Source organism: Talpa occidentalis, unplaced genomic scaffold (assembly GCF_014898055.3).
Source record: "Talpa occidentalis isolate TD23 unplaced genomic scaffold, MPIMG_talOcc4v2.1 talOcc4.6, whole genome shotgun sequence".
Lineage (NCBI taxonomy): Eukaryota > Metazoa > Chordata > Mammalia > Eulipotyphla > Talpidae > Talpa > Talpa occidentalis.
The window spans coordinates 9,586,761-9,607,004 of NW_023604972.1; the positions used below are offsets into that span (position 1 = coordinate 9,586,761).

The 20,244-nt window shown below is 36.0% G+C and overlaps 1 protein-coding gene across 2 annotated transcripts in view; it reads left to right on the forward strand.

Annotated features, from left to right (window-relative positions):
• SLIT2 (slit guidance ligand 2) overlaps positions 1 to 20,244 on the forward strand; it is a 305,490-nt gene that overhangs the window by 205,068 nt on the left and 80,178 nt on the right. For both annotated transcript variants that reach the window (XM_037530425.2, XM_037530427.2), the window contains exons 10-12: positions 10,630 to 10,701; positions 11,187 to 11,258; positions 18,530 to 18,601. In XM_037530425.2, the coding sequence (XP_037386322.2) occupies positions 10,630 to 10,701; positions 11,187 to 11,258; positions 18,530 to 18,601 (216 nt within the window). The remainder of the gene's footprint in view (positions 1 to 10,629; positions 10,702 to 11,186; positions 11,259 to 18,529; positions 18,602 to 20,244) is intronic.

Consider the following 20,244-nt stretch of genomic DNA (forward strand, 5'->3'; position numbering starts at 1 on the left):
TAATTGGAGTAATTTGGAGAAGTAGGAATAGAAAAAAGCTATTATCTAATGCCTGTGGTATATACATTATATCACTTGATGTTCTCATTGACCTTTGATTGTGGTGGTTATGGAAATGAAATAAAGTTGAAACAAATGAAGAGACACAGGCTATATGGTTTTCTCAAAGAGGGCCTCATTATCCTAATGATCTATCTCTGGTCCATGATCCCTTCCCTTCTATTTCTAGGCTTGGAATAGATTTTTATTTTGATTGCACTTAATTATTCTGTAATCGTGTGAGTGTCAGTATGTCTGTTTCCTAATAAAGTAGTCCTATGTGAAGTTAGGAACCAGTTCTGATCAACACTGCACACCCATTAACAAATCTAGTACATGGGACATAGTAGACTCTTCATGAATAGAAGATAAATATTTATTGAATGAATAATTTAAAATTAAACACTAAATTCATTGATTCAGAGGCTGGATCTGTACTAAATAATACTAGCCAAAAAAAAAAAAAAAAAAACTGAAGAAGCAGCCAGTTCTCCCTAGGTAGGGGAAAATAAGATGCCTTGCAAGTGTGAAATCTGTAAGAGCAAAGTTAAATGAATAGTACGTTTAGTGAAAAGAGCTAAATTGGGGCTGTAGCACTAAAAGTGCATTTGTTAAATTTCCCGGTTCCCAGGCTGGCTTGGATTCCAGTCTGTACATGTGTCTCTATTCTAGGCTCACCAACACAGTATTTAATACATATCCTCTTTTTTTTTAGCTCTAATAATTAATTTGCTTTTAGAGATAAATCATAGATATCTTTCTGTAAGGTCATTTCTCCTGCAGAATGAAGCCTCAACACATTCACCTCAAATCCCTCAAACACTGACGACTTTTGTTCTTTAAAAAATGATGATGTTCAAAAAAAGTTAAGAAATCTTGTTTAAAAAAAAAAGTTAGCTCAGTGGCTAACCTGGCCTCAGTCATCTATCTATTTGACTCAAAAGATCATGTTGCTTCCTCGATCCAGCTGCAAATGAAAGGTAGACATGACTTTAACTTGATGGCATATAAGAGAAGGGATACCTGAAAAACCACAGAGAAAGGCTGCTGACATCGGGACCAGGGAAACTTGAAGAAACTATGTATGAAAAGTAAATAGAAGAAACCTAAGAGAGCAGGGTGCTAAGGTATAGGAATATTTTCAAAAACAAGAGCTGTTTCATATTATTCCTTATCTAGAGCTACTGTGTCAGTTTCTTATTCTTCACCACCTATTCTCATGCCTGCCTGGATTTGGTCTGCATAGAATGAACCACAGTTTAATCTGTTATTTTGATTAATTTTAAACTACCCTAGGAAACACTTAGCATAGTGGGTAGGGGAAGGACAGTGCTGGGGGCAGGAGAAGGGGATCAGGAGCACACAATCTGGAGAAGCTTCAAGCCTCCATTCTTCATATTAAAAAAAATTGACAAAAAGGATCTCCCCAGTGTCTCGGGGTTGAGCACAGTGCTGTGAAGCTGTCCGCAGCCTCTGCAGCAAGGGTTTGACTACTGACCAGGCCAGGGAGAGACCACATGGCGCAGCAGACCTTTCCTGTCTTGCCCTCTGCTCCCCTCAGCAGTGTTTTCTGTCCTTCTGTCTCTTCTGCTCCCCACTCTGTCTCTGGTGAATCCTCTCACCCTCCCATGTCTCTGGCATGTACCTGGTTCTTGTATGCATAGATGAATAAATCTTTAAAAAAAATCGGCAAAGGAATATGGAATAATGAATAGAAGATAGAATGGGAAAAATAGAAGGTGTTCTCAGAATATTAGGTTCAATGGAATGAAATGGTGGTTCCTTTGGAATCTTGCCACCTATAAGCTGCTTGGAAATCTGCATTTGAAAACCTGTCTTCCTGCAGATGTGATGCCTGGGGCAAGTTACCTGTTCTCATCCATGGCAACAGTCATTCATAGCCTGTTGATTCTCTGTATATTAAATCCTCAGAATTAATTTCTGAAGGTATAAAATTTTTAGTGAGATCTGTCAGATTGCTCTAATGCACATTTAGTTCTCCTCAAGCTACTGTGGATTTCTTTGACATGTTACCTCTTCAAACCATGATAGAAAATTCCGTAAATTGTAACAATTTAGTATGTCTTGCTTATCCTTATGTTCTACTGCTTTTACTCTTGTTGACTTTCTTAGGACTCAGAATCTACTTGTTTTATTACTTGCAGGCAAGTGATAAAATGCACAGGGAACACAGAGAATACCTTGGTTAGCCTGGGAGTCAGAAAATCTTCAAGCATGTGGATGGTGATTTGCAGGCACAGGAATTGGAGGCTTTCTAGACAGAAGAGAGAGCATGTACAAAGGCCACAAATGAGGGGTGGTTTATCTTTGAGAAATTAAAATGGTTATAAATTGGTAGGACATAAAGTATAACCTAATGGTGAAGAATTACCTGTCCTGGTGGCAGTGGCATAGACGGGAACATTTTGAACAGGGTGATAATGAGGTTAGGTTTGTTAGTTAGAAAAGTCACTCTAGGGCCTCCCCAGTGGTGCAGCGGGTTGAGCGCAGCACTGTGAAGCTGTCCTCAGCCTCTGCAGTGCGGGTTGGATTCCCAGCCGGCCATGGAGTTCCCACATGGCGAGGCAGACCTCTCCTGTCATGCCGGCTGCTCCCCTCAGCAATGTATTTCGGTCCTTCTGCCTGTTCTGCTCCCTGCTTTGTCTCTGGTGAATCCTCTCACCATCCCACACCTGTGCCTGTACCCCAGCTCTTGTATAAAAATAAATAAATCTTAAAAAAAAAAAAAGAAAGAAAAATCACTCTAACAAAGTGCATAGTAGTTTGGAGGGAAGGAGCCCACTGGGAATGAGAAGAACATTCTCTGTAGCGCTGGGGGGAGGCAGGCTGAGCAGCAGAGAGTGACAGGCGGTTATTTGAAGAAATGACTCTCATGCTGTTTGGCAATTTCTCTATAAACCTCTACAGGAAATATGGAAACCCATCAGATCATCAGATGTAACCTAAGATCTGTGTAGACTTTAAAATTAAAAATGAAGACAGCTGGGGCATAATCAAAGTATTCTCAGATGAATGAAATTGCCTTTTGATTTTTAGGAATTAAGGTATAGGTTTATGATTAAATAATCAGCTGAAGAGAGGCAGTTAAAATTTCTATAGTTCAAATACTTCCAGTGGTCACAGTTATCTAACCTCTTGGAAGAGAATGGGCTGCTTGGACAATAACTCAGTGTGGGTGCTACTGATGCATTGAGTAATACTATTTCAAAAGTATTATATAAAGATCATTTGCAGATTGTTTTTCAAAGTAAAATGATTGCCAAATGGAAGACTTAGCTCAGTTCCTGAATTGTGGAAAATGTCCAAGAGGTTTTACTTATTAATGAATAACAAAGCAGCAGAACTTCTAAATGTTTTTCATTCTTGGACTGCTAATGAAATAGTGTAATGTAATCTTTGTTATTGGCCTTAGGGCAATCTGTCTATACACTGTCCTGAAATCAGTGATCCAGGTGCCTAAGCCCATTTTTCCCTAAATCTAAGCCATGCGATTGCAGATAGGCAGTGCATTTGGGCCGTGAATATGAATATGCATGAAAACGGTAACACTCATTCAAAAGGTCATTGCCTGAAATGTACAGTCGATAGACTCTCCCTCTATCTCTCACACACACCATTTTTGTCTCGCTTTAAATGCTTAAAGACCAGATGGAGAGTTATTTCTACTATAAAGACATCAGTTGAATTTGCACTCAGGGAAATGTACCTTAGAATGACATCACAAGAAATGAAGTAAGATTAAGGAAATGGACAATTTTCAGCAACACAAGTCACCGCAACACAGGGTGGCTGAAAATCAATTAGTGTGGACACAGTCCTAAGGCAAAAATGCTAGCTACATACAAAGAATGTCCCTCTAGAGGCCAATATTCACTCAGCTGCTGAAAATATTTATTAAACTTACAGATTTCTGGAGACTGAAATTACATCACAGAAATAATATTCCAATCTAAAGTATCTTGGGTCATTTTATGTAGGGATCTATGAAGGATTTCAGTAGCCTGCATTCATTGCTAGAGTTAGAAGTAACATTCCAGAAATATAGAGTACTTACTTTAGAATTATTATATACTAGGCAAGAAAATCCCTAATGTCAGAGCAATATTGCTGCCTCATTTCCAAGTGCTGAACTGATGTTACCTATGTTGAGAATGTCTGTACTCCAAGATTCAGAAGCTAAAGTCTTTCTGCAAGCCCCCTTCACCCCATTAAATCTAGCCTGCATTCTCTCGCAGCTGTTTTTGCCATTTATTTTAAAAGCAGATGGGGAAAATGCAAAGAACTGTCAGTTTTATTGCCATGAAAATCAGCATCTGGGCTGTCTGTTACAGATAGAGTCAGTCCAAACTCTTACTTCACCGGTGTTGTTAAAACTTTTTTGAATTTCTGAAACAACTTCTAAATGAGGCAAAAGGTTTTATTTGAATCATGTTGATCATGGAAATGGCCACCAAGCCTCAGTGTGAATGATGTATGGGTCCATGTGCTTTGTATACAGTTAAGGAGTTCTGTGCAAAAATGTACCACTAATTTGTTTTGGAGCCATAGGTATTTATTTCACATTAGATATAAAATCAAGTATCAGATGTATTCCTTTATATAATGTGTTGCACCTATGCATGTGATAATATATGCATGTAATAACAGATATGTTGTGCTAGAATGAGGCCATATATTACATGTGTGATTACATATATCCACGTATATAAACTCATACTTTTATTCTTTTACCATTTTTGTGCTAGTAAAAAAATACTATATTTTTTCATTCATCTCATAATTTTTACCAAAATATTTATATAGGTTTATTTCCCTCCTTTTTCAGAAAATAAACTGAGGCAAAGAGCAGCAAAGCAACTTTTGCAAGGTCCACAAATATATATCAGTGGCAGATTCTGAATCTAATCCAAATCTGTATAAAAAATATTTTAATCACTACACATTTTAGTGATTAAAATATTATACATATGAAAGTTAAATACCTCCTGGGAAGAGCTACTATTTTAGCTTCGACATGTGAATGCCATTTTGCTTGTTTTTACTATGGCTTGTCAAAATAATTTGATGTGAAAAATATTGAAAGGGATGCCAAGGAAGTGAATACTAGTGAGCTGAAATTGTCACTTAACATAAACTATGTTGTTTAATATCTTATAAGTGTCTTGAGAACTAGCTGGAGTTTCTAATTGCACATTCCAGAGGATGCTGTAGTCTACTGAGGTCAGATCTGCTCACTGATAACCAGAGTCAATATTTTCTATGACACAGAGCCCCGTTATTCCTGCACATCATTTCCATGTTCTAGGAGTCTGCAATATTAAAGACTTACTGATAATTTTCTATTTTATGAAATCTTTGAAACTGACAGCAAAAAGCAATTGGTTGCAGTTCATTCTTTAGGAATTCTAAAAGTATAAAGACACATGAGTTTTTTAAAAGCTAGTAATTAGAAAGTAAGAGAACAAAATATATGGAGTAGAGAGGAAAGGTCTTTATTGGCTAAAAATACTTTGGCAATTTTTTGATTGGAGTAGTTAGAAAACTTTTTTTTTTATCTCATTGAACTTCTCACTAAAATTTCCTTCTGGATTTGATGACGTGCTAACAGCAAACTACTGTATAATGTGTGTGTACATTATCAATGCATTGGAATATTGTGCCCATACGATGATGGGATATTTTGGAATTTTTTACATATTTTCTGTGGATAAAAAGGCTTTTACGTGAAAAAAAAAAAAAGGCCTAGGCTTCTTTATACTATGTGTTATTTTAGAATTTTCTTCTTCCATTATTCAGTTTTCTAAATCTATTTTTTCTTTGAATTCAAAATATTAAACTTTCTTTTGATGAAGGACCAGACTATGGAAGACTCTTAGTGATGGTGAATTTTATCCACAGCATGCAAATCTATCTTTGTTATCTCGCTATCTGTTTTTGTAACCCTGGAATGTTTTTAATTAGATTCTTCATGGAACAATGAGTTCAAATTTGCACTCTATAAAATTCAGCAGATTCTATGCTATTAAAGTAGAAGATTAGAGGATAGCAAAGATGGAAAATGAATCTCACTTGCCTTGTTTTAGCCTTTACCTGAAAAGTCTAACATTTTCACTTGCTTATTTTTATAACCTGATTTAAATACTTTCCCAAACTCTTTGCAGAGTAGGACAAAGGACGCCATTTGTGATGTTTTGTTTGTAGTTTATAAAATTTATCCTAAGGCTCTTGTAATGAAGAGTGAGGTCCTAAAGACCAAGCAATGACAGGAAGTACCATTTTGTTTGTTGTTTTTCCGAAAGAGAAGAGAAAATGGACATTTTGAGATGTTTTAAAATTTATTGTTTGACATCTGTCAGTAGTAGAATATTTTGTTGCTTTAGAATCTGTCTCTTTGAATGAAGGAGGCAATTATGTTCTGCCTTAATGGGCTGCTGAGACTGCCATAAAAACCAATTAGCTGCTGAGTCAATGTAAATAACTATATAAGCTCTATTTCAAACACTTTTTTTTTTTTGGAACAAGGTTGGAAGTAAATAGATTAATTTTAAAAAAACAGCAAGCAAATCCATTGTACATGTCACTGTTTAGCTTTCTGGTCCATATGTTACAAAGAAATGATTTGCAATATGAAGACTAAGTCATAGTCCTTTGCAATCATGAACAGGATATGCTGTGTCACTCCATTATGCTTGAACGATTTTGTTTCCATATACAATTTAATATTATTTCATCATTAATTCTTTTTAACATTTTTTAAATGTGTGTTTTCTAAATAAATGTGCATACAGCTTCTAGTCTCACTTATATCTGTTTGTTTGCTTTAGTAGGATTATTTATCAGTGAAGTTAATTGTAGACAAAACACAAACTTAGTGTAGTTGAGTGATGATCACTGCAAGTACTTTACATTCTGACTTTAAAATCATAAATGTTAATTTGAAGTTTCTTAGGAAGCTCTTCAATTAGATTAAATGATAGAATTAGTGAGGCCACATTTGTGAGTTTATGTTATTAATATGAGAATTTAGTACTCTCTAAAAATGTGTTTTTAGGTTAGCTTGGAAATCTAACTGCAAAACTAAATGCTTATCAATAAAACTTCCATGAGAATATGAACCTGTCTGCTTTCAATCACCACTGAATTCTAATTATGTACCATAATATCTTGCATAGAGTAGCCATTAAATGTTTATAGCATGAATGAATGAATGATTTATGGTTCTTTATATTATTTTCAGGAACCTGAAATGTTATTTATGAAAGGAAATTTTAAGACTAATTTTCACATTTCTATTAAAAAATGTATTAGTACCTTACATTTTTACTGTTTCCTTATCATAGTGCTACATTATTTTGAAAACATTTTTAACAAAATGAAATGAGGTTTCATTGACCTACAGTTGAAGAAAGTCTTCTGGTCAATAGAATTCCATCTGTAGCTTATTTTCACTATATTTTCATTGATTACATTTTAAACTTCTTAGACTCTAACTGCAAGAATAGATCATGGCAAAAAAAATAAAATAATGTGTCTTTAAACCACCAATTCATAATGTTCTGGTCAATAATGTAACAGTGAGATGATTTAAATGTTTTTTGCTACACAGAGAACTCTTGAAAAAAGTACCTTTCTTAAAGCCTAGATAAATAATCTGGATACCTAATTCACATATTTTATATGATTAATTTCTTGTCTCCTGGGGGTAAATATTTCCCTTGGGAGCCAACAACCTGGTGAAGGAGGGATAAATGAAAAATGATTAGCCTGCAGTGAGATAAGAACAGAGGCATTGAGAAGAGGGTGCCCTTGGGTCTGTAGAGAAAAACTAACAACTAATCATACCTGAGAAAATAAAGGAAGGCTTCATAAGGAGGCTGGCCACACTTCAGTTATCTTAAAGTAATTGAACAGTATTAAAGTTGTATAAATTATTATTAACCAAAATGGCTAATAAGGAAGAATTAAAGATGTATAGTCCATTTCGATAGTTGAATATTATGAACATGCTAAAAGTGTCTTCCAAAAATTTTAGCACCATGTATTTGATATAATGACTGCAACTCAGAATTATGCAATGAAACTTCAATTGTATAAAAGATATGTGTGTGCAAAAAAACCTCTAAAATTCACTATTCCAAATGTATTATGGGTGATTTTCATTTTTCCCCTTCATGTTTTGTAAATAAGCTTTTTCTTTAATGTGAATGCAGAATTTCTGCTTTTTGGAATAGAATATCATGAGCAGCATTGAAGGTGGGAGAGAAGAGATTTTACCTTTGTGTGATAGAGAAAGGGCAAGAAACTTGAGATTACTCAATTTAGGGTATTAAAAAGTGAAACCATAAATTGCAAAGAAAAGTAGAGTGAGAACCAAGGACAGTGTCACATCCAAGGGAAGAAGAATTGTTAGTGATATTAAATGCCACAGGGGTTCAAGAGCAATGGAGATTGAGAAGCCATTGCTCATAAAGATGAGGTCAGAGAGTGAATGCTGAGACTGTTAAAGAATTGGGGATCCTGTGAGGAGGACTTGGAGATCAGAAAGACCAATTTTTGCCTTAACCTACTAAGTATATTGTGTTTGTTTTGATTGGATGTCCATTAAATATTGCTAATGCATACATTTTAAAGGATTACCTGCACTCAATAAAAATGATAATATATGTCTTCTACAAATACATATTTTACAATACATATTTTATGCATATATATAAAATGTGCCTAATATATTTGTATATACCTTTATATTATGGATACATAGATGCATGTCTTTGTTTATACCTTTCTGTTGATATAGTTTTTTTTTTAAAGATTTATTTATTTATTCTACAAGAACTGGAGTTCAAGCCAGAGGTGCAAGGGAGAGTGAGAGGATTCACCAGAGACAGAGTGGGAAAACATAGAAGGCAGACTAGAGCAGTGGGCAAGTCAGGAGAGGTCTGCTATGCCATGTGGGTCACCTCCCTGGCTGGGAATCGAACTCATGCTGCAGTGACTGTGGGTAGCTTCACAGTGCTGAGACTTTAACCCCTTACACCACCAGGGAGGCCCTGATGTGTTTTTTTTAAATACATAAATGTGTATCTATTTAAATCCAAGGACAATGGAACTCACAATTGGTATGAGGAATGAATTAAACAGCTGTAGTAGGTGACAGAGAGATTAGGAAGCCATAGTACCCCAAGGTCACAAGAAGGTGGTGTCCCAGAAGGAGATGAGAACCTGCTGACAGCATCCCTGGGGACAGCAGGGGAAAACATCCTGACTTCTTCCCTCTTCCCATTTTTCAGTATTCCACCAGTGCCTCTCATGGGCCAAGGCTCACTGGGACCAGCTGAGAAGTGAACTTGGATTGTGTGGTTCATAGGGGTCAGTTTACTGGGATATAGATCAGAAGAGAAGTGAGGAAAGGGATGAAAAATGTTTATTAGGATGTATTAATGAGATAGAAATGTATCCATTAGGATAGAAATGAGGCTGATTGCCAACACTTCTTGATAGACTGAAATATTTCTGGACTGAAATATTTAAGAAAATATTTAATGAAATCAACTTTGTGTCTTTCATAGCTGGGTGGATAAAATCTTGTCACTCTCTGGTAGCAGAACCATAGAGTAGATAATAGCAGAGAGTCATTTTCAACTCTCTGATTTTAGTGCATCATAAAATTACTTCAGTTGTGTATGAATGCACTTTGCTGCAGTCATTTTCATATGCAGTATTCACATAATGAATTGATGGAGTCCAGACAGTCTTACCGAAAATACCCATAACACATATGGATTTAGAACTGAAGATTTTGTCGCATAAGAACTTTCAAATGACATTTCTGCAACCCACATATTTTATTTCAACCTATAATACTCTTTCTATAGAGGAAATAAAAGGTTTATAAAATTTAATCCCCAACAATAATTTCCTTTGTGGAAGAGTTATAATTATCTCTAAACCATGTTAGACCTCTCTTCTCTGTTACTACATACTTTTCTTACTGATATTGAGGTTATTAAAATGTACTTCAAAAGTTAGTTCTTTCTAAGTGTTTTCCTTTTTATACAATGTCAGACCTAAATAGTGCCTAAAATAATACCTAAAGTAATGCCAAAGAATCAGAATATTTTTATTGTATTATGTAATCTCCTTGTTTTTATTCCCAGTCATGTGTAGAGCACAACTAATTTCAGCTTTTTTTTAGATGACTTTTTATTTATTTATTTTTGCATAGAAGAACTGGGATATAGGCCAGAGGTGCAGGGAGTGAGAGGATTCACCAGAGACAGTGGGGAGCAGAACAGGAATATTGTCTGAAATACACTGCTGAGGGGAGCAGCGGGCGAGCCAGGAGAGGTCTGCTGTGCACCCTGGCCGGGGGTCGAACTTGGGCCTTAAAGGTGATAGTGGTGACTCTTAACCCCTAGTCCAGCAGGGAGGCCCATAATTTGAATTATTTTTGAGGATAAAAAGAAAATATCACTCGAGAAGAGCATGTCATTTGCTTTATGATATAAATCCTGGGCTTAAATCAGAGCACTCCCATTGCCTTTTAAAAATGGAGGTTTTTCATTGCAGACGATTGGAACAGAATTCCATCAAGGTCATCCCGCCTGGAGCTTTCTCACCCTACAAAAAGCTTAGACGAATGTGAGTAAATACTATTCTGGAATATATGTAATTTTTAAATTATCTATGTCACACCCATACCATGACATCCATTTAAGAATGAAGATTTAAGTGTCTGGCACATTATATATAAGTGTGATGCCTGCCTGATGACAGGTTCTATGCTATTTAATGTTAAAGGCTAAACTGTGCACTTAAAAATTTTTTTGTCATTTAACATAACGATTCACACAACTCTGATTGTGTGTGGTCAGCTTTTATGCAACCCAAGTCTAGCTGTTCTGTTTTCAAAAATAAGCATCTTTGAGAATAATTTAAGCAATTAGCCAACCATTGATTAAAATGTGTGATTTTTAAAATAATTTAGGATGCTTCAGAAGTTTCATGTTACAAATTTTATAAAGTATGGACAGATGTAAAATGAACATGTGAAGGCAATAAATAGCTTTCTCCTGCTGTAAATCTCACTGACATTCTATTCAATTTAACCCTATTTCTAATCTTAGCGACCTAAGCAATAATCAGATCTCGGAACTAGCACCAGATGCTTTCCAAGGTCTACGCTCTCTGAATTCGCTGTGAGTATTGACCACATCCCTGGGGGAGCAATCGTCCATCTAATCTTGACTCTGTTCTTTTAAATTTGTAAATACTTCTTAAAGTTTTTAATGTGAATGATATGTCCTATTAATCATGAATGAGTTGTGTCATCTTTATGGAGAACTGCTACCTATCACTCCGTTCAGCCCATTTTTAGGCGTATGTATTTTAGGACTTGATAATTTTGCTGTTTTGAGAGCAAAAGTCTCAACCCCTTTATTGGCCTTTTTTTTTTTTTCTGGAAATAAAGAGGAGATGTTCATTTTAGACCACTCTGACCAGTGTCGTTATAATCTCTAAACAGATAGCCCCAGTCTCTGGAGACAGTATCAGTCCCCTTTAGAATGATGCCAGGTGAATAGTTAAAGATGACCAGTGAGAGCTGCTTACTTTTCCCTACTCATCCCCTTCGTGAAAGAGCCAGCTTTAATCTCAAAGAGCAGAGATAAAGAAAGTATGACAGCTTTTTAATGTCAAAAGGACTTTCAGGGAGATAACTATATAAATTAAAGAAGTTCTAAAATAAATGGATAAAACTGTTACTCCTCCCACTGGTGAAGAAATCTTCAAGAATCTACCAAGCAAAGTGAGTTTTATTTCCAATTTTAATTTTTAAGTTAGAAAATAGAGGTGAGCATGTTTGTGGTTTTGGTTTGCTTGTAGAGTTGACGCCAAGGCAAGTGCCCTTATTGATGTAAATTAGCTCAGAGGTTGAGGGATTCTGAAGTCCCGGTGGAATCCCACAGTGCACCAACACAGGACCCAGCTCAACAGTTTCTGCTCACTCATACTAAGGGAAGGACTTGGGGGCACACCCACCTGTGCACATAGGTATCTGGTCAGAAAGATACATGTTTCCTTGAAGAAAGAAAGTAGAAAACTGTCACTTCTCCTGCAATATGTGCAGAGATTCATTTTGTTTGGTTTTTGTCTTGGGATTTTTTTTTTTTTTAACCAGAGTAAGTCCAAGACCAGAGGAACAATTGTTGGCAGGAAATATAGAGAGCAGTCATGAATTGCTCTCAGGGTGGGTTGTCAGATTCTATAATAACCAAGTTCAGTACAAAACTCAAGTACCTCTCCCCATCAGATTGTCCGTAAAGTGCTGTGCAGTCCATCCTGGACAATAATAGTATTTAATGTGGGATAGAAAAGGTCCAGAAGAACAGAGCAAAATTCAAGTCCATATACAAGTCCCTGGTTTGTCAAGTGTCTGCACCTCAAAGAAAAGGAAGACAGGAATGGGTAGAGAAATCTTTATTTATATCTGCTCGCTTGCGTACTTTATTATGAAGCTCTATTGCCTTAATTGACAATTGTGTGATTGTGAAAATTAAATAAATAATAATCAGAAGCAAACTAAAGGAAATAATAAGTAGAATATACTGCCCTTTATTACAATAGATTATATGTATTGAGGTAAATATAGTTATAATGAATTATTATAAAATGTTATGTAGTAGACTGAATAAATAAACTAGTAGCAAATAAAAATGAAATGAAATAGCACGTGTAGAAGAACATGCTTGCTGAATTGGCATTTGCATCTTCGTGATCACAGCTGTGAGTCACATAGTTCTTTTGGAAAACTGCAGAAAAGCATGATCTTTCCTTTGCAGTTACATTTCAGTCTGAGACATTGTCGTTCAAAACAGCAGTGCATAGTAGAGTGGGAACTGTTTTGTAGAAGTTGGGGTAACCATAGCAAGCCCTGCGAGGGACACAGCCTAGGAGAGAATCAAATAGCTGGGCTGTCTTAGAGCAAGTCCAAGTGTTTGACCTGGTATCATTTTCCTCATTGTGTTCACATTTTGAATGGACCTTCCAAAGATTACTTCTCACCTACATAAAATCTGTTAGCACCACACAGAATGACAGCAGTCCTGTCCATTGACCTACAGTCTGCTTTTCCACAGGAATGTGGAATAGTGTGTGAAGCCTCTGTGTGTGGTAGGTACTAGTCAAGATTGAAGAAGCTCCAGTGGACAAACACAAAACCCCTCCCTCGTGGCACTGGACCCATGATAACCAGATAATAGGCAAACAGCACAGTAGATCTGATGAAAAAATGCTCTCAGTAGATCTGATGAAAAAAGGCCAGGGAGGGGAATGCTGACATTTTAAAGAATTACAAATTAAAAAAAATATTTTGAATCAACAAGCTCCTCCCAAGAAAAGGATATCTGGCAAAGGACTGAAGACTCAAATCATAGCAGTGACCTGTGCAGATAGAGCAGAAAGAGCAGCTCGATCCTGGGCTCTGTGATAGCTGGGCACCTGGTGTTTCAAGAAAGATTAAAAATAAATAAACCACTGTGGCTGGTGGGGAGCAGATATTTGAAGCTAAAGTAAGGGAGAAATATGGTTGGTTTAGGATGTGGCCAAGGGGTAGGAGTGTAATGTGTTGATAGGTTCTCTGGAAAGGCGTGGTCTTGGAGACACTAATAGTGAGCCACATAGACGTGAGGGGACTCTGGAGTGTGTAGACAACTGCAAGAACTGTGCTTCTTTTTAAAATCAAATTTGCACTTACACTAGTTTCTCTTCAACCTGATAGGTTAATTACCATGTCTTTCTGAAATTACAAACTCAAGTAGAGAGCCAGTTTCATTGAATTACTCTATTTGTTAAAAAGGGAAAATATTTAAAGATGATAGGATGCTAAATACCTCCACTGCATCTTATTTAAAATGTTTGTTATTTAATTACCAAAATAGTGTATTTTAGAGAAAGCTGGATTTGATTTGTTGAATATTTTATAAAGTTCTATTAAATAAATGCATTAGCATTTATTTTATGAATATTTTAATTTTATTACACTATTACATAACATTATATTATATATTAATATATTTTATTAATTAACATGTTACATATTATTAACAAGTTATCATCATTCAGAAGATGTGCATATATTGAACCATTTTGTCCTCAGGACATTTTATTGCTCTCACTGTGACATCAACAAAATTTCTGCAATATTTAATAGTAATTTCCTAACAACTCAGTACATACTAGTTTATTTAGCATTGTCCATAAACATTTTAATTGTTTTCCATTTACAAGTTGGAAACCTCCCTTCACATTAATGAAATAGGATGTCATAGAGATACAGTGGCACAGTGGGTTATCTTTGGACACTAGACGACTTTAGAAAAATACTGGCTTTAACACTTCCTAGGCACATAACTGAAAAGATAGCAGTTCCTTGGGCCTTATCCTGGGGGTACACTTATTACCCAACTGGTTTTGTTAAAACAGCGGAAATATTCAAGAGCCAACAAATCACCTAGATGCAGCAAACTCTTGTCCTTATTATTTACTAATTTATATGTGCCTGGATTGTGTTCATTCCAGAGAAATTTTATGCCCAAGATCCTCAGACCATGGTCTTGTTTCCCTTTTTTTCCCCATGTGTTCTTTGAAAAAGATTGTAGATCACTTCTGATTTCTTTGCTTCCCTTACTAGCTCCCAAATTCCAACCACATCTCCACTGCCAGACTTGATGGCTGCATTTTCTAGTCTTTTCTAGGACAGGTGTTCATCTCTTGTTTAGTATCTTGGCGTTTGCTACTGGTTGGCAGTAAAAAGGAACATGGAGCATCCTCTATTTTCTCTTTAATGGATTCTCTTAAAAGCTGCTTAGTATCTTAATTCTCAAACATACATTTATCTTCATTTGTAAGGCTAGCTCTCTCACACTTATTTGGTCAAGGCTGACTATTGCATCTTTTTCATGGGAGCCATTGAGCACATTTCCATTTTGGACTTACTTCTCTTCATCAGAATTCTGTCTTCTGCCAAAAAGATAGGACAATTCAAAGACCGGCCATATATATCCTACTCTCATAATCTTGAAACTCATCAGGGTGAAACTGGATTTAGCATTCTTGCCCTTTCTTCAAGTAGCAGTTACAAGAGCTACCTTAATATTTCCCTGTTGTGCCAAAGGTTGATAAAAATAGCTCTATCAGCATAGTTGTACACCGTGCAATGTGCTGAATATAAGCCATGCATAAGACAACTATGGAGAAGCAACCCAATTTGTCACTCTTGGCATTTGAATGATAGTATACAAATCCCTCATGTACTTATTTTCTTTTCAGCTGAATTCATTTTTATCTTTCAATTTCTTTTTTACATTTTCTTTCCCTCTTATAACTGTAGCACAAATTCTCACTGGTCTTCTTGTCGTTTATATCTTTATGAGATGACATGTCTTTCCCTCATTTTTATAGCTTTTGGCCCTGTTTTCTTGACTATGGTCCAATGTCTTTGTCCTCATCTTTGAATGTTTTATATTTTAACTCCTTTTTCCTGGCTACCATTTTGATTGCACTGTGATTAAGTAAACTACTCAGGCCTCTTTGTGGAGACATCTCATTCCCATCACATCTCTGAAGCATTTTTATTATAATATTTTTATGATTGATAGCCCCTCTACCCGAAAACGCCTACACGGGTACATTGCCTGCATCCTTTTTTCCACTTGTGTGCTGAAGTTGTCTCACTGACAATAATCACCTACCTCTCTTGACATGATCTTAAAGAAAACAATGATTTATTAGGGAAAAAATGTTGCAACAGTAACATGACTCATCTCTTCAACAGTCCTTCCTCCATGCTATTTGAACCAACCTTTGAAGAAAAATCCCAAAGGAAGAAGATACTGAGACTGTTCACCCCCTTATTTCTGTGTGCATACTTCACAATTTATGTGCACCTCATTTCCGGTTAAATCTCAGTAGATTCAAACTACAAAATCCCTTCAGTATTCAAAATCGCCCTTTGGGTTGCTGTTGTTCTCTGAGCCCTTTCTTACTCATCTCTGTATTACCAGTGCCTGGGACATGGACAGATAACAAACATTTGATCATAATGTTGGCTTCAGTTTAACTGGGCACCAAGCTTAGAACCTGGCAAAGTTCCTGGCACGTAAGATGTGTCTCATATCTATTGTGAAATGAAGGGATTGAATGGAAGCCATCTTGGTCTACTCATTTGTGTTCCTAAAGCCTGCCTCTTAGTTATTCCTCATCTTACAGATAAATTTGTTCTTGCCTTTTTTTTTTTAAAGATTCATTTTTATTCATGCATACAAGATCTGGGGTAGAGACCAGAGGTGTGAGGCGTGAGAGGACTCACCAGAGACAGAGTGGGGAGCATAACAGGCAGATTGACTGAAACACACTGCTGAGGGGAGCAGCGGGCGAGTCAGGAGAGGTCTGCTGCACCATGTGGGTAGCTCCCTGGCCAGGGATTGAACTCATGCTGCAGTGGATGCAAACAGCCTCTAGGTTGTGTCTTAACCCCTTGTGCCACCAGGGAGGCCCTGTTCTTGTTTTTTAATTCCCTTACCCCCTTGACCCTGATGCTCTGGAATTCTTTATTTTATTCTTTGATTTCTTTTTTTCATTGTTACTTCTCTAATCAACATACATTTTTTAAAAAGCATCGATATTCAATACATATGAATTTTTCTTTATAATTGTACCACTGGAATATATACAAGTGGAATGTCTTTTTACTTAATGTAACATAGCGTGCAGTTTTATTGATTCCCTTGAGGATTTTCTTCATATTTTATATTTGTTCCACTACTCACTGATGTCTTAAAAGGAAACAGCTTTCCTCTCACGCTTACTCATCTTTCTTGTATTGTTATTTTCCTCCTTTTCTAACAGAAATCAGGTACTGCTGCCAAATATATTATTTTGAGTCTCACTTTAGCTTTCAAGTTTACGTATTTATTTCTTCCCCCAAAGTTTTTTCTCATTTTCAAAGTGATATATTTCCTTTGAGAAAAACTATGAAAATAAAGAAAAATACAGACACAAATTCATATGACCTCTGGATGGCAAATCACTGACCATCCAGATATTTTCCACTTTCTGCCTGTGTATTTAGACATGTATGTATTTTTCTTAACAAAATTGAAATCATACTGCAGTAGACACATTTATCTTACATTTTCTCAACGTAATTTATATTATGAACATTTTCATGTCACTATTCTCCACAACATGTTTTTTATGAATTTGAAATATGTATTTTAACCCATTCTCTTGTATGGGATTTGGAAAAATTTTATTTGCACTTAAATGTTCACTGTCATGATTATGCCATGATTAACATTTTATATATAAATATTGCATTTGTCTCTGATTATTTTCATAACTTCCTAAGAGTAAAAGTGCAATATAAACATTTTATGAGTTTTGACATGTCAAAATTGTTCCCTTAAATATATAATTTCTACCTTTTTTTACACATCACTGTGGTCTCCTATTTTGTGGGCTAAAACAGATAGGCATTATTGCATATGGACCTATTATTAATAGGCAACATGATGAGTCCCTTTCCATTTGCTTGTCAATCAAATTCCCCTATTCATCCCTTTTGTTAATTTATTCCTTAATTTCCCCCCTGCTAATTTGTCTTCATTTCACTCATCAATGTTGTAATGTCACTACCTGCCAAAGCCTGTAGTGGACGCCAGGTGTACTGAAGGGGCTGGGTCACGATCACTTCGTAACTGATCACTTGGCAACTGATCACAGGTAGAGATGGTGAAGATTCCTATTCATGTTTCACAAGGACTGTTCATTGAAGAAATTCCCTGTGTTAGTATTAATGATTAATGTCTTCACAGATCTAACATTTCTTAAGCACACATATGTATGTCAAGCAAAAACCTTATCTCTGTGTAGATTCCTTTCACTTCTGTTTACCAAAATGATAAGCCCCAAATCCATCCATTTAATGAGCAATAGATTCTACACTTAGTGTTCTCCTTTCTTATATACAGTAAACCTTCATTACCTAGGAACCCTGTGTGTGTGTGTGTGTGTGTGTGTGTGTGTGAGAGAGAGAGAGAGAGAGAGAGAGAGAGAGAGAGAGAGAGAGAGAGAGAATGTGTGTGTGTGGTGTGTGTAAAGAAACATGGCATTTTAATAGTGGACATTTCTTTGAAAGGATCATACAATTATAATATAAGCTAATGTCATTTATATTATGCTTCTTTTTTTTCTATATTTTCCGAACTTTTTACAGTAAGCATACATTTGATCTGTAATCAGTAAAAAAAAAAAAAAAATTGCAAATTGAAATTTGTTTACTGACTATAACTTTCATGAGTTACAGGGTTCTTACTAACCTCCCATATACCCAAATACATATGTTTTGGATGAATTTGGTATGCTGGTTTGGTGTCTGATTTTTTTTTTAATTTAAATTATGTTTTTTCAGTGTCCTCTATGGAAATAAAATCACAGAACTCCCAAAAAGTTTATTTGAAGGACTATTTTCCTTACAGCTACTGTGAGTATCTGATTATTTTTTATCTGCTGAACTTAAGTATTATGTTGTGGTCAGTGTACCATCTCTTATTACACAGAGACTTCAGAAATAGTCAACCCAAAATAACATAGTTTAATGAAATGGAAAAAATTAGTTTGGTGGAGCTCACATTAACGATGGTTATTCATTTGAAGGGACAACATTTTGAAGTTGTTTCAATCTTTCATTTCCACGCCAGCGTAAATGTCTGCATCCTATCATTTAAAGCTTGTCCAATCCCTGCTCTTTGTGAATATTCTCTTTTTGAATTAACAGTAGTCAGAAAGGAGTGTGATTTGTTTACCCATCTTTGTCCAAAGAACCTGCAGGAGCAGTGCTAAAACTGCTCCCCAGCATAAAAGTGGGGGCAGTAGGCCAGAACACAGCTGAGATATTCATACTAGTCTTCAGTAAAAGAATTATCAATAAATCCCTGGATTATGTCTTCCAAGATTATGCTGGTCAGACAGTAGGAAATATAAAGAAAATTAAAATATGCTAATCTAACATAAAATATGCTAATCTACTGGGTCACCAAATTCTGTTCCAATCACCAAACATGTATCAGAGTCCTGATTTGGGTCACACAAGGCCTAAAATTGTGGAAAACAAGATAAGTATGCTGCCATTTCTTCTCCTAACTAGTTCACGGTCAGCCTATTTTAAAAATCTTAAATTCCCAATGTTATTTTCTTTTTCAGGTATATGCATTTGTTGACATTAGGGTTATTACTGTTTCTTTGGTAAAAATGTATCCCTGATCCCACAAACTCTTTAAATACTTTTCTTGTTTAATAAACATGATCATAATTGCATACTATTACCCACATTGTAAACATTTCTCATCACCCAGCAATATATTTTATATCTCAACTTACTTCTCATATATAGACACACACAACAAATTGTTAATAAAAGTATTTAAGTTTGTGTAGTGCCCTCCATGCTTCCCTCCACCCTCTCTCTCTCTCTTTAATACCGCATAATCCAATACATTGATTTTATAAAGGAACAATGAGGAGTGATAAATATTGACCTTTGTGACCTAATGACATTGAGTTTCAAATTACTTTGTAAGCCTTGCAATGGAGTTAGCAAATATTCTTTCTGAAATTTAATGTAATTGTTCTATATATATCACAGGTGTAGCTCGATACTATAGCCAAGTGGGGCCTACTTGTTATTTATGTCTCTGTCATTCTTCTAGTCTTCCTTAGCATTATTCTCCTTGTCATTGACTTGGGATCGTTTGCTCCCACTATCCTGCCTGGTACCAACTCTCAGGATGGCACTTTCTTTCCATTTCCACACATCTATTGATAGTTGACATAACGTGTTAAGAGACCCTGGGGTCTACATGTAGCTAAGCCTTACTTAAAAAGCCAGCTCAGTCCCTCAGAATAATGCTGTATCTCTAGATTAAGATCCAATACTTCAGCCTGCCAGGTCTAAAAGGATATGAGTGTCTCTTGAAAGTTATCTGAGAACTTGGCTAGGTTAAGCATCTCAGATCTGCTTGAAATGATGAGGTATTGGGAGCAGGCAGGTGACAACAGGAAAAGAAGGTACCAGTTTCTTATCGCCCCGCCCCCATAATTTTTTTGGGCCACATACATTTAAAGTTA